The 15,010-nt window shown below is 38.5% G+C and overlaps 2 protein-coding genes across 2 annotated transcripts; one reads left to right on the top strand and one right to left on the bottom strand.

Annotated features, from left to right (window-relative positions):
• The first annotated feature begins 289 nt into the window (after positions 1 to 289).
• On the top strand, positions 290 to 736 carry LOC101293985 (probable LRR receptor-like serine/threonine-protein kinase At4g31250-like). Its single transcript, XM_004301730.1, has one exon. It carries the CDS (start codon positions 290 to 292, stop codon positions 734 to 736), a length of 447 nt encoding a protein of 148 aa, XP_004301778.1.
• Positions 737 to 7,555: 6,819 nt separating this feature from the next.
• LOC101293692 (putative F-box protein At1g67390-like) lies at positions 7,556 to 9,289 on the bottom strand. Its single transcript, XM_004301729.1, has 4 exons — positions 9,002 to 9,289; positions 8,093 to 8,667; positions 7,716 to 7,920; positions 7,556 to 7,624 (listed from the first exon to the last, which is right to left on the bottom strand). The coding sequence occupies exons 1-4, from the start codon at positions 9,287 to 9,289 to the stop codon at positions 7,556 to 7,558; spliced, it is 1,137 nt and encodes a 378-aa protein (XP_004301777.1).
• Between the last annotated feature and the right edge of the window lie 5,721 nt (positions 9,290 to 15,010).

Genomic DNA, 15,010 nt, shown 5'->3' with positions numbered 1-15,010 from the left:
AGAAAATGAGAAATGAGGTAAGATTCACAAGGGTATAAATTATAGGATTATACCCTTCTGTCTTGTTATCTCTCAGGACACCAAAACCAAGATCAACCAAGCCTTGACTGGCCAAAACGTTTGAAGATTGTGAAAGGCGTAGCACAAGGGTTAAAGTACCTCTACAATGAGCTGCCGAGCCTAATCACACCTAAAATCCTCGAACGTTCTTCTCACCGAAACCTACGAACCCCTCATCACCGACTACGGCCTAATCCCCATAGTGAATCCAGAGCATGCTCAGACCCTAATGGTTGGATACAAGTCCCCAGAGTACGTCGCAACCAAGCGGATCACAAAGAAGACCGATGTATGGAGCCTCGATGTGCTCATCTTGGAGATCCTAACAGGGAAGTTTCCAACCAGCTTTCTGCAACATGGTAAGGGAAGTGAGGAGGACCTAGCGAGCTGGGTGAACTCGGTGCCTAAAGACGAGTGGTTCACACAGGTGTTCGATAGGGAAATGAATGCAAGCAAGAACTGCGAGGGGGAGATGTTGAAGCTCTTGAAGCTTGGGTTGGAATGTTGCGAAGGTGATGTAGAGAAGAGGTGGGATTTGAAAGAGGTTGTTGGGAGGATTGAAGAGTTGAAAGAAGTTGGTAACAGTGGTGGTGGTGGCGGTAGCGGCGGCTGTCCGGATGTGGATTTTCTCTCTTCTTCCACTAGTGAAGTTGACATCACGAAGTTGGCGGTGTGATGGTGATGATAAAATCTTCGCAATTCGTTTTGATTAAGTGAACGAAAACTTAATTCTTTGTATTGATCCGAGACGCCCCGTAAACCCTAGCCTAGGCATGATGAGCAGATATGCAAATGTATGATTTGGCTTTATAAAGTAAGCTAGGCTCCTGGACGAACATGCCTTAAGTAAGATATCATAACGTAATCGATTAATTCTACTCACCATGGATTATGCCAAAAAATTCTAAAATCTATTACGAACACGTTCAAAATCCGACTTCGATAAATATTGTAGTATATATGTTCTTTTGCTCAATATGCTAAAGTTTTATTCCCGCAGAGGCTCACACCTAGCTCATAGATATGCAAATCTATATAAAGTGTTATTTCTGATGATCATATTCCAGTTATGTATTATGTTTACGTAAATGCTTTTTGTTTATGCAACAATATGCATTTCATTGCTGCAATGATATATTCCCCCTTCCGTATTTCCCACGTAATCCACGTTCAAAGAATTGAAAGAAATCAAGAAATTGGTGTTAAAAAGAAAAAAAATGAAATTGAATATCAAGTAAAATAACATAATCAAACGAACTTCATCAAATTGATACATGAGATCATGATGGTATGCTAAACAAAGAAAAAAAATAACAATAAAAATATGGAACGCAAAACTAACCAAACCTTAAAAGCTGCCTAGAGTATTGATGCAGCTAAATACTATTACATAAGCAAAAACTCAAAACCTAAATCTAGAAAAAAAGCTAGCACAGAACGAAAGACAGCCAAAGCCAAGGCAAGCTTTGGAGCATTAATGGTCGTAGCCATTGAATGTGGTGGCCTTAATTTCTTGAGGATGAGGAGTTGAAGGAGAAGGTGCAGGGCTCGGAGTTGATGGAGTAGACAATCCAGAAGGTGTCGGGCTCGGAGTTGAAAGAGATGACAATACAGAAGGTAACTGGCTTGGCATTGATGAAGGAGAAGAGAATGCAGAAGGTGTTGGGCTTGGAGTTGATGGAGTAGACAATGCAGACAGTGTCGAGCTCGGAGTTGATGAAGGAGAAGACGATGGTGTCGGGCTCGGAGTTGAAGGAGAAGCCAATCCAAAAGGTGCCAGGCTCGGAGAGGAGACTGGACTGTTAGCTGGTGTAGGAAGGTTGTTGACCACAACTTCGACCTTCTGTTCGGCGTTACAATGGCCAGGAATACCACAAAGGAAGTAATAGTGGCCAAGCCTTTCAAGCATGATGTTATCTGAGCCGGAATCATAAGCTGCGATGGGAGAGCTGGGGTCGCAAGATTCAAAACCTTGTTTGGTAACTTCAATGACATTGTGGTAAGGACTGTAAGAAAACAAAAGAGTATCACCAACGTGAAACTCTTTCGAGGAGGACCACTGGTGGTAGTCAGTTCCTATTATCCAACCATCCGCACATTATCAACCTTTCGGCTGCGGAGTTGTGGGGTGCTGATGGTTGTTTGGCTAAAATCAATCACACTAATATTGTGCTCATTCTTAAAGTCCCTATCTCGGAATCAGTGACCCAATTTCGTCCCATAAGCTTGTGCAACTTTTCCTACAAGATTTTGGCCAAGGTCCTTGCTAACCGCCTCAAGAGATGGCTGCAGGATTTATTTCCCATCACCAATGTGCCTTTGTGCCAGACCGTCAAATCCAAGACAACATCCTTGTGACTCATGAGGCTTTTCATTACTTGAAGCTCCAAAAGTAGAAAACTAGATTTGAAATGGCCTTGAAACTTGATATGAATAAGGCCTACGATCGAGTGGAGTGGGATTTCCTAGAAAAAGTGACGCTACATATGGGTTTTAGTTTCAGTTGGGTGAGATTGATCATGAAATGTGTCAGATCTGTTTCTTTCGCTGTTTCAATGAATGGAAAAGTTGGCACGCCTTTCTCTCCCACCTGTGGTCTCCGGCAAGGGGACCCTCTGTCCCCGTACCTCTTTCTCCTAGTCACCGAGGTCTTATCTTACCTAATGGTCAATAGCAGCGAGAAAGGGGAGTTAAATGACATTCATCTTAGCCCTAATGGTCTGGGTATCACTCATTTGTTCTTTGTCGATGATTCCCTTTTCTTCCTAAAAGCAGATGAAATAAACTGCTTAAGACTGAAGATCATCCTTGACGATTACTGTTCGGCATCAGGGCAGTCCATAAATTTTGAGAAATCTAGTCTTTTCTTCTCCCCTAACACCCCAACTGCTATGAGAGACAATATCAACCAGATTCTCCAAATCAGGATACCCCCAACCCTGGTAAGTACCTCGGCCTCCCTTCAATTTGGGGAAGATCAAAGATCGAAGCTCTTGGCTTCATTCGGAGTCGCCTGCAAGGTAAGCTATAAGGCTGGAAACAAAACGAACTCTCTCTTGCCGGGAAGGCTATTATGATTAAGTCAGTAGCTTATGCAATCCCAACTTATCCTATGAGTTGCTTTAAGCTCCCAATCACTCTATGTAAAGAATTTGATGCTATGATTGCGAAGTTTTGGTGGGGCCAAAAGAATTCGGAGAGAAATGTTCACTAGAAGAGTTGGGATGTAATGAGTCTTGCAAATGAAGGAGGGCTAGGCTTTCGGAGCTTGGTGGATTTCAATGTGGCTCTTCTGGCCAAGCAGTTTTGGAGGATCATCACCAATCCCTCTTCTTTTCTCGCAAGAGTTTTTAAGGCAAGATATTTTCCAAAAACTGATGGTTTCAACGCTGGTAAAGGTTTTAGAGCTTCCTGGGCTTGGAGCAGCCTTCTGGAAGGAAGGAATTTACTATTCCAGGGAGCTCACTGGCAGGTGGGAAATGGGGAAAATCTTAGAATTTGGAGTGATAAGTGGATCCCCCACTTGGAAGACAAATACCCAAGACCTCTCATCCTTATCCCTTCTCACTGCCCTAAATCAGTCTCTGAGTTGATTGACTGGAACAATGGCACTTGGGACCTCTCTTCCATTCAACAATTCATCTCAAGGCATGAAGTGGAAGCTATAAATAAAATCATTCTGGGTGACCCAGAGTTGGAGGATAAACTTATTTGGCCGTTTGAAAAGTCAAGTCAGTATTTAGTTAAAACGGGGTATCACTTCCTCCACTCACTAACTACCAAAAACCCTCCAGATAAAGCCTCACCCTCTCATGTTATTGCATTAAGAACCTGGAAAGCACTCTGGTCCCTAAACACTCTGCCCAAGATCAAATATTTCCTTTGGAGGGCCCTCGCACATGCAGCTCCAACCATGAAAGGTATGGCAACTAGGAAAATCTCTCAAACCTCAACCTGTCCTATATGCCAAACTCACATTGACTATTGAGCATTGCTTATCACTATGTGATTGGGCTGTGCAATCTTGGTTCATGAGCCCTTTAAACTACAGAATTGATGTCCAGAAAGGCAATACTCTGGATAAATGGTTTGAGGCTATCTCCCTAATGCCAAATTAGTCCAAAGAAGAGAAGAATCAGTTACTTACTCAGATCTCTTTCCTCTATTGGGAAATCTGGAAGAGCCGTTGTTGCTTCATTTACTAGCGTGTGAGAGTTGACCCTGTGGCAACAGCCTCCAAAGCTTTCACAGCTAGTGCCGAATTCCTGCAAGCAACAACAAAGGTTAGTCCTCTGAACTCTTCTTCTCTCTCTCCCCCTTCACACCCTTCTATTGGGGATCATCCCAACCCCCAATCACTCTTAATCCAAATTCCCACTTCAAAATCTTTTCTTGAACAATCATCACTCCATAGACCATCACTCTGTAGCTATCACCCCCACCCACCATCACCCTTCCATAGTAACTCATTCTATCCACCCCATGCTCCCGTCCCTCAGCCACCATCCCACCCTCACCTAAGCTTCATCCCCATCACTTTAGAACAATCCGACACCAGCTCATACAACCCCAACTCACCCCATACAGTTTCAGTCCTAAATCACCACTCACCTTCAATAACCTCAGGAAATAACCAGTCCTCTACCTGGAAAGCCAACCCTGTGGGTACTATAAAGATCAACCTTGATGGATCATGGAAGAAAGACTCACCTCTTGCAGGTGTCGGCGTGGTTGCAAGAGACAATGATGGTCTTTTAATCTCTGGATCAGCTCTTCAAGTCAATGCCAGCTCCCCAATCGAAGCCGAGGCCAAAAGTGTGTTGGAGGCTATTTCTCTAGCAAAAAGAAACAGATACATGAATGTTAGTTTTGAGTCGGACTCCCAGACTTTGATTAACTCAATAAATAGCTCCGATCAGCCTTCGGTTTGGGTTATAACCCCTCTTGTAGCAAGGATAAGAAGAGTCTGGTTTTTTCTCTGAATGTTCTTGGAATTGGGTCCCTCGAAAAGCGAATTGTGCAGCGGATTTGGTTGCATCGTTATCTCGCCTGCGGATGTGCCCTCAGGCCTAGATCATCTGGCCCCCATCCTCACTGGTTCACGTCTTGTCTCGCGACGGTCTGCCCTGCCCTCCGCAGTGATTTCTCTACTCTATTGGTTCTCTGAGTTTTCCAGCAAGCTGACTTGGTGTCGCCTAGCCTCGCCGTCTTCTTAGAGTACTTGTGCCTTTCTTTTTTCTGGGTTTTTTTTAGCACAGTAGCTTCCTAGATTTTAGCTAGATGATTTCTTCTGCTCTTTTTGTATTTGGTTTTTTTAATGACCTTTCGGTCTTCTCTCCAGTTGTACTCAGTGACTTCCTTTCTTAATGAATTCAGTTTCCTTTGACCAAAAAAAAAAACCATCTGCGCCGCCCACTTTATAAGCAGCACCGGCAGCGGCACCGAAGCAAGTACCACACAGAGCTATGGCTACCAAAAGGACCAGCATGCTACTTCTGAAAGCCATAGCAAAAATCAATTATCAATATGGGGAGAAAGAGCAACCGATCTAAAAGAATAAATGCTAAGCGCCTAGAATTGTGAGTAATTATCTTGATTCTCGTTGTATATATAATGAATTTTGTTTAAATGTCCAAAAGGGAAATGGATTGGATTTCATGTCATATTTGTATTTACACTCGAAAGACTCGAATTAGCCTCTGCGTAGGTAAAGGTTTTTCTATTCAAGTGGGCATGGAACTCCAAATCCCACAATACTCGGTTTTTAAAAAAAAAATTTAGAATGTTGTCAATTAATTGGTATTTTTGTTGTTGTTGGAATTATTCGGTAATTTATGAAAGAGAAATTTTAAATACACACCCCTAATCTCTTAATACACATCTCTATTATTTTATGTTTCTATTGGGATTTTATAGGTAAGCTAAATGACCAAAATAAACATCTATTATTAAAAAAATAAATAAAAATCGCTCTAGAAGTATTCTTTTCAACATATTCTACCCTAAAATCATCGAAAACACGTATTCTTCTCTAACCCCAACTCTTCTCCACAATTCATTTGGGTTGTCTTTTTTCTTCTTTTTTTTTTAATTTTTTAATTTTTAATTTTAATTTTTTTATCTGTATCAGCTTTAGTTTGATCTTGCAGATCATGTTGTCAAGTAATGCATATTTATCATGACATGTTTTATCGAATAACTAATTATATATGTTTAATAGCTACTGTACTTCTACAATTCTACTAGTTTGTGAATTTTGAAAACTTATATCGGTGATTTGGAGTTAGGATATAACAATAATCATTTGATTATAAATTGAATGATGATAACCAAAAATTTCTAACAAAAATTAGACAAAATAAATATGTAAAAAGAGGTACCAAATAGTAAATATATATTAATTATATTAAATAATAGAATATTTCATAAATTAAGGGTATTTTAGGCAGTTTGGGATGTGTATTAAGTATAATACTAAAATGAAAAACTTGATAGAAAGTGTATTAAGTAAGGGGTGTGTATTAAGATATTAGGGGTGTGTATTTAAAATTTCTCTTTATGAAACTCACAAGTATCACAACCGAAAAAAGAAGAAGAAATCCATCCGGAACGAATTATCAGCCATGGAACCATCTTTCAAATACTTTGGTCTTTGGGTGTGTTAGTCAATGTATTATTATAGTTTATAAGTTAATTAGGTAGAAATTGTTTGACATCAATTTTCTCATGGAGGTTTGAAACATCTTTAGATACGTTTATGCTGGTGGACTTGGTTAATATTAGGATTATAATGTAGTTTAACTTCCCGCTAAAAACATGGTGCGAAAAGGGTTATTAGCTCACAACCGACTTAATGTTTGTTTGAATCAACTTCTATTAGTTTTCACTAAGATTTACGTATGGTCCTTGTTGAGCAGTTTAAGAACAGAAGGGGCCGGGTTTTAATTTCAGTTCTAGATCGAGGTCTTTAACTTTAAAGTTCTCCCATGCCTCTGCATGTTAATTTGAACCAAAGAATACCATGTTTTCTGTAGACTCAATTAACTGGAGGGAAATAAGAGGAGGGGGGAGGGGGAAGAGAGTAATGGGGAATTAGAATAGCAGCAATAGTAGAGAAATTAGAACAAAATATAAAGAGGGGACAATAGCAGTTGGAGTATCAGCAGAAGCATATTATACGGTATAATATCAACGCAAGCTAGCTATTGCCAAATCCGTTGCAAGAAATTAAGAAATATAGCTAGAACTTATTGTAAAGTTCAACAGTTGCAAAATATACACATAAACAACACCAGCCTAGCTGATTCCTCCATGCCAACAATCATTAGAAAGATAAATAACTCCATTTTCTACCATAGAAATTTAAACACAGCCTTCTGACCCTTCCTGAGATTTGACGACAACGACTTCAATAGCGAGTTGCTAGTTGGTACCGATATACTTTAACTTGTTATCCCCAAGAAATTGCACAGATGTCTGACAATAGCGCCAATAATCAGTACGTGCATGCAGTACTACAGCATTCATCTCTTGGATCTATCTTGCCAAGCCTTTCGCACAAAACCTGCAATTCATCGACATATGGTAAAATAGAAATTCATATAATGCATTATTTCATCAATTTCAGACACTTCTCTTATCATATACCAGATTACCTTTGCAACCTCATCGTTGTAACCCCAACCCAATTCCATAGAAAGGGTTTCAGGATGACAACTCCACAGTAAGCCATCCAAAAGAGCTCCATAGTTATCTTTTTCATTAAGAGGATAATACAATTCAATTTTTAAATGCTTGATATTCGAAATTGAAGGGATAGAACTATTATCACCCAGTTCTTCCGGGAGGAACGTACGTAACCTGCATAATGCACATCAGCAAAAAGAAAAATTAAAGAAAGAAAAAACAGGAAAGAAAGTATATATTAACCCTTGCTAGTTGCTAATACAATCATACCTTACGAGAGAAAATGTGCAGAAGCAAAGTTGTTTTTTGGCTGAACTTTCCATGATATGATCTCAATTTAAAGAACTGAGAAGCATTGAGCTCAGTTGACATTTTGACAGCAGCATCCTCCACACTTGACATATCAAGTGAAAATAGAAGGGGCACCAAGTTGTTGCCATCATATCCGAATGAGCGTAACTTTGGAGTATTGAGTACACCATTATCTAATTTCTCAGACACATCACACAAACTTAACTTCTTGAGCCGAAGACTTGAAATTTCAAATCTCTTCAGCTTAGAGCAGCTGAGTACCAAGCTTTTAAGGCGTACACATATACGGATGATTCTTCTCAATAATTGATCTGTCAGGAATCTGCCTTTTATACTTAAAACTTTTAGGGTCTTAAGAAATTTGGAATTTATGTCAAATACCATGTTGTCTGAGGAGTAGCTTAAACTTTGAAGTTTCAACTCTTCGAACTCAATTCTCTCAAATCGGCCTCCATTTTCACCGCAATCCTGTAGCTCCAGCTTCTTGTCATTAACAAGACTGGAAAGCTCAATATTTTTCACATTCCAACAGCAGACAAGAGTCAAGCTCTCAATCAAGGGGGAACCTAGGATTAAATTTTGGATTATGTGCTCTGAAATTCTTACATTCTGTAGACACAACTCCCGCAAAGAATGTATCTTTATTGTATCAATGTGCAAGCACTTGTTCGAGTCCAACCAACAGCCATTTAACTTCAAAACAGTCAATGACTCGGCTGCTAAAATATGGATATAAACGGTACCCTAAGCAGCTTGGCCTGGTTATGAAGTGAAGATCTAGCTCAATAACATTATTCTTTATGGCCAACCATATCCAATGGTCTAGGTGAGAGATATAACTAAAATTTATTAAGCACATGAATAAGCTGAATCTTCTCATGGTAATATTATGCTTGCAGAACTCCAAAACAGATCTATTGACAAAGTTTTTGAACTTATCTACCTTGCCCATAAGATCAGGTTTCTGCTTTCTTGTAATATCAGTAAGATTGTCTGACAGGTTCTTAATGAAAACCCTTTCATCAAAGTCCAAATTGGGGTTTGAGCTTCGCACGTTCTGCCACCTTTTGGACAAAATACTAGTTCGACCTACCTCATGGAGAGTTATTAAGGACAGAATGTGACGCAAAATGTCATCTGGCAAATGCGATATCCGATCATTGGGATCAAAGTTTGTGGGATATCTGACATCTATTTTTATGCGTTTCCTGGGACTATTTGTTCCTGCCATGAAGGTGTCCTATTGTTCTGTAGCAAACAAACAAGAAAGTGTCTTTTAACAAAATTTACATTCACCTAAAGCATATATGGACATAGTTGCTAGTCTGCTATACTTGATCAGTTACTTTTCAGAATAAGTTATAATGTAAAAACCTGACAGTAACAGAACATAATTACTGAGTAACGATCATCTAGAGCTATTCCTGTTTAGACGACTACGTACAGCAAGTATGTGAAAACCAGTACACTTTATGTTTGTGAAGATTCGAGGTAAAACTCAGAATGGAAAACAAATGAATCTGAAATTACTCTATATATGGTTGTCAAAGTGATCTGTTTTTTTCTTATCAGAGATGATCTGATATATTTATACCTGGTTTTCGTACATTCTATCAAATGTGTTGTGGTCTATTCTAACAATTTTAGCCTTGCTGTGCCCTTGTTTCAAAATCATTCCCTACAGATTGATGGGTATGAAAAGATTGAAAACACAATAGATTGCAGATTTATACTCCACATCACTGATCTTAAATTGTAGTTGCATGTGCCCAAATGTCATCACTCATCAGTCATAAAATCTGGATTGGAAAAAGGATCTAGTAACACGGATTCAAGGAAAATGATAAAAAGAGATCGAGTAGTACCACTACCTGGGCTTTCCCCTAATTCTCTTCCTCCCTTGGGTGTCTTAACCTGACTTGAGATGCACACAATCACTTGTTTTATGGAGAGATCGATCTCTTCAGTTTAGGCTAGGGTTGGGTTTGTGTTTAGCTGAGAGTCTGAGACTGAAAAGTCATAAACGGCCACAGCTAAAAGCGTTTATATATGCCCTTAGTAAATATCTCCCTGTTAATTCTTAAAAAATAATAATAATAATAATAATCAAACCAAGATAAACCTGTGCCAGCCTCAAACCAATTCCTCATCTTCTCCTAGAAGTTTTCCCTTCGATTATTTTCTCACTTTTGTTTGAGTTTTGCTTAGTTTTGCATTATCGGCCTTATACTAGCTAGCTTTCAGCCTTCAAAGGCTTATCATTGGAAGTTAAGCCCATGTACTGATGACAGTTCCACCTAAATTAGCTAGTACGTGAGTTAGAGAACGAAAATGCAAATGGGTTCCTCCAATATACCTACGTAGTTGGTAAATTCTTTCCACGTTTCCATAACCACAAAAGGCATATATATACTTGGTCGACCAATCATGTATATATCATATATGAATCATGATTGATATACACGATTCAGCTTCAAAAAACTGGAAGTTTGCATTCATATGGGCAGTACTGCCAGTACCGATCGATCATAGATCAGACACAAGCACTGAAGCACACAGCTCCCTCTGAAACTAATTAAGTAGCTGGTTGAAGAATGAAAATGCATGAATGTGGTTCCTCCAAATCGGTACGTACATACGTAGTTCGTGCATTCCATAACCATAAGTGACATGATCCTCACATACACAACATGTACACTTGAATTTAAACAATGGTGACCCCGTCAGCAAGCAATTGAACTTGTATGCATGCATGGGCCGTGTAGGGTTAAGAATGGGTTGCATCACTCATCCTAACTGCATGCTTTCACTCCTCCCAAAAGCCACTTAACGTCATAGTGTGTCTATTGTTAGCTAGTTCTTATCCTCTTTTCTTTTCTCCATCCATCGAATGGGGTCCCTTGTTCTCCATTACATGCATATAATCTAATGGTTCTTCTTCTCTTGGCCCGTCGACTATCTGCACAACCATTATATATATATATATATATATATATTATATATATATATATATACACACACAGTCTTTCTTAGCCACGGACTTCCGCATTTATTCTTACGGTGCGGATTTCCACTTTACACTCACTTTTTCAATCAAATTTTCACATCTCCACCGTCTAGTATTTAGATACTAATGTATAGATCATCTCTGCAAAACTTCAGCCAATTTGGTTATCATTAAGGCACTCAAAACTGCATTTTTATGTTATAAACATGAACGGTTCAAGTTCGACAGAATTATGTTCATCCATTGGTTTAATCAAGTTTGAGTGCCTTAATGATAACCAAATTGGCTGAAATTTTGCAGAGATGATCTATACATTAGTATCTAAAGACTAGACGGTGGAGATGTGAAAATTCGATTGAAAAGTGAGTGTAAAGTGGAAATTCGCACCGTAAGAAAAAATGCGGACATCCGCACCTGAGAAAATCTGTATATATATATACAAGGCTTCTTGGCTACAAACGTTCGCACCAATGGTTTTGGTGCGGATTCTCATTTTTGCATCACTTTTCGATCGAATTTCCTCATCTCCACCGTCTAGTATCTAGATAATATTGTGTAGATTATCTCTGCAAAATTTCAGCCAATTTGGTAATCGTTAAGGCCCTCAAACTCGAAAAACAAATGGACGGATTGAATTTTGTCCGGTTCATGTTTATACAAAAACAACACAATTTTGAGGGCCTTAACGATTACCAAATTGGATGAAATTTTGCAAAGGAGATCTACACAATATTATTTAGATACTAGACGGTGGAGATGAGGAAATTTGATCAAAAAGTGGTGCAAAAATGAAAATTCGCACCAAAACCATTGGTGCGGACGTCCGTAGCTGAGACGGACTGTGTATATATATATATATCTATGCTGGTTTCAATCTATTTGAATCTCCAGCTTCCATTTATATAGTATGTATATTTAGTGCACGTTTGCTACTCGGGACTACATTAGACCTTCTTATTTTTTAAAACTGTCATATACTTATGTGGTGTGTCTTAAGTTGTACTAATATTAACATATATTTGGTGTTGCATGGGATTAGAGGATAGTTTGTTTGGTTTGTGGTTTAGAATGACGGTGTTATCTAAAGATGACATATTTGAGTACCCACAATAACGCCATCTCAGAATGCCAAAATGAAAACAATGTGTTACGTAACAGTACTAGCTAAACTGAACTTCTTATTTAGCACAGTCATATTTAGTCCTATAAAACAAACATGCACTTATATATATAGACGTTATCAGGTGCGGACATCCGCACCGTGCGGATGTTCCTCCTTTCGCAACCGTACGGCATCGGCGAGCACTGGCGAGGGCGCGCCTCCACCCTCGCAGACTCCAGCAGCTTCCCCGACCTCTTTCCATCTCCGGCGAGTCCGCCGAATTCCAGTTTTCCGGCCAAATCACCCAAAACTTCAAACAAAGTCAATCTGGCCGGAAAACTGGAATTCGGCTGACTCGCCGGGGATGGAAAGAGGTCGGGGAAGCTGCTGGGGTGGAGGCGTGCTCTTGTTGGCGCCGTACGGTGGCGAACGGAGAGAAATCCGCACCGTAAGACGGTGCGACGTCCGTATCTAAAATGGATCATATATATATGTATATGTATGTATATATATATATATATATATACACAGTATGTTGTTTGGGATGAGGATCGGATTTGAAGGCATACTTCACATCTATTGGACGGCTTTCCCTATTGAAAACCTAGTCATTATACAGTAAGTTTAAACCTATGATCGAAAGAAGATATTTTGGAGTTCGATCGCCATCATTGTTCAACACCAAGAGTTTAGGTTTCTTATATTCTACTCTTGTAGAACTATTAAGTTCATTGAAAAAGAAAATAACCTTGTTAATTTAAACAGGCATGCAATCATAGACGTACACAAGTCACAAGAGACATAGAAAATGAGGGGCTGGGGGCGTGGTTTCTGAAAATATCAGCTAGCTGCTTACGTTTTCTTAACCTGCACTAAAAAACAACCAAGTTTCTTCAAAACTTTTTTAGTTTTTAAACATACTGATGACATAGAAAACTCGTTTCTAATGCCGCAAAAATTTTGACATCTGAAAAAAACTGGTGAGGTTGGTGACCTGATACAAAGATTAACGAATCAAAACTCAGCATTGGGAAGCCAAGGTCACATAAGATATTCGTTAGCATGGTACTTCTGGCATGATCGAGGCCTTGCTTGCTTGCTTGACCTATCATCAGATAATTAAGTTGATAAGAGTTGGTAAACTAATTACATCATGGCTTAGGCAACTTGATTATCAATGTAGGACCTAGCTATACATATAGAACACCAATTTAGCTAGGACGGGGATATGAACATCAAAGACTTTTTAGCCATAGAGGCATGTCAATTAAGCAATAATAGACTAGAGAGAGTAGAGACTTATGAGAATCACATTTTGATGTCATCATACGGTTTATTTCACAGGTAATACTATGTGAAAAGTGGGAAAATTAATTTGGAAAAAGAGAGGTGGTGATGGGCGTTGCATGAAAAGAAAGAAGGTAATCAACTAATTATAAAGAGAAAGTAGAGATGGTGGAGTGAGTTCCAGATCCACCCCCCTCTTTTGTATTAGTCTTTTTCTTGTGTGCTCCTACATGGCTACCACCACCACGAAACGAAAGATGAGAACTCGCTAATTTTTAAGCTCATTCCATCTTTACCTTTTAGCCTACTTTCTGTTTTGATATGAGATCGAAATGTCATTTACCAATCGCCCATTCCTAACATCTTTATAAATGTCTGGTGTTCGATGTGCGAAGGATGCTAGAAACATCTTCGCAAAACAATATGCACCAACCTCAGCTTTGTCTTCCTTGATTTGTTTATATGGTGTGTACGTAACTTTCACACGTATTATAACATTCTTACTAGTTCTGTCCTAAACCTATTAAAATAAAGGTTTGGGGATCTAATGGAACCAAATCTTGAATTGTTGGAAGACCAGATTAAGCCAATCCTGTTCAAGGTAATCAAAGATTATAACCATATATATCCAAGGTAATATTTCATTGGAAATGACTTGATTTTACTTTTATAAGATAAACAATTCAAATCCTATAACTAATCTTCCCTAAGTCAAAATCACAATCTCTCTCAATTATGAATAAGAGACTTTTATTTTTATCAGATAAACAACTCAAATGGTACGAGGAGTCTTTTGTACGGCAAACTCACATTCTCTTCCAATTGCGAATGAGAGACTATGCTACTAAATGGTATTTGACGAATCAATTTTCAGAAAAATTAACATTCGATAATATTGTTCAATTGAAAAAAAAAATTTATTTTCTTCAATACCCTAGCAAATCCAAGAATTGCATGTTTTTAAGTTCGCACATTTCTTTTTAAACAAAGAGCCGATACTTGCTCTGAAGTCTTAATTAATTAAGGTCGCACATTAGGGTAAGGCTAGGATGTATAAGACCTTTTATCTTGTATAATGATTGACAAGCAGGAGTTGGCTATCAATGTTGACGAACTTTATTGGGAACTAGTGCTAGTACAAAGTAACAATCTTGCCGACGACTGGCATGCATAATTCAATTCAAGTCAATGAGTAAAATATCTAAAATATCCTTAATATTTTTTTGAAATTTCTGTTTTTTACAATTACTATATTAATTTTCATATATTTCTGATATTTTTTATTTAGTCTATTTTTGATCGAATATACAGCTTTTAGATAAAATTTGGAAAAATTTTCATTGATATTCGATATTATTTCGATATTCGATATTATTTCGATATATCCATCGAGATTTCTTTTTTTCGAACCATCGAAATTTCCATGATTGTCGATATTTTACTCATTGATTCAAGTTACTGATCAGTTTTGATGGCATCTTTTTTCTCATAAGCTAGATTTCTATAATAAAATCATGATGGTTATGTGGGACAATAGAGTGCGACTATTGGGACCT

The sequence above is a fragment of the Fragaria vesca genome, linkage group LG5 (assembly GCF_000184155.1).
Source record: "Fragaria vesca subsp. vesca linkage group LG5, FraVesHawaii_1.0, whole genome shotgun sequence".
NCBI classification, from domain to species: domain Eukaryota; kingdom Viridiplantae; phylum Streptophyta; class Magnoliopsida; order Rosales; family Rosaceae; genus Fragaria; species Fragaria vesca.
This window is presented reverse-complemented; position numbering and strand designations above follow the sequence as displayed.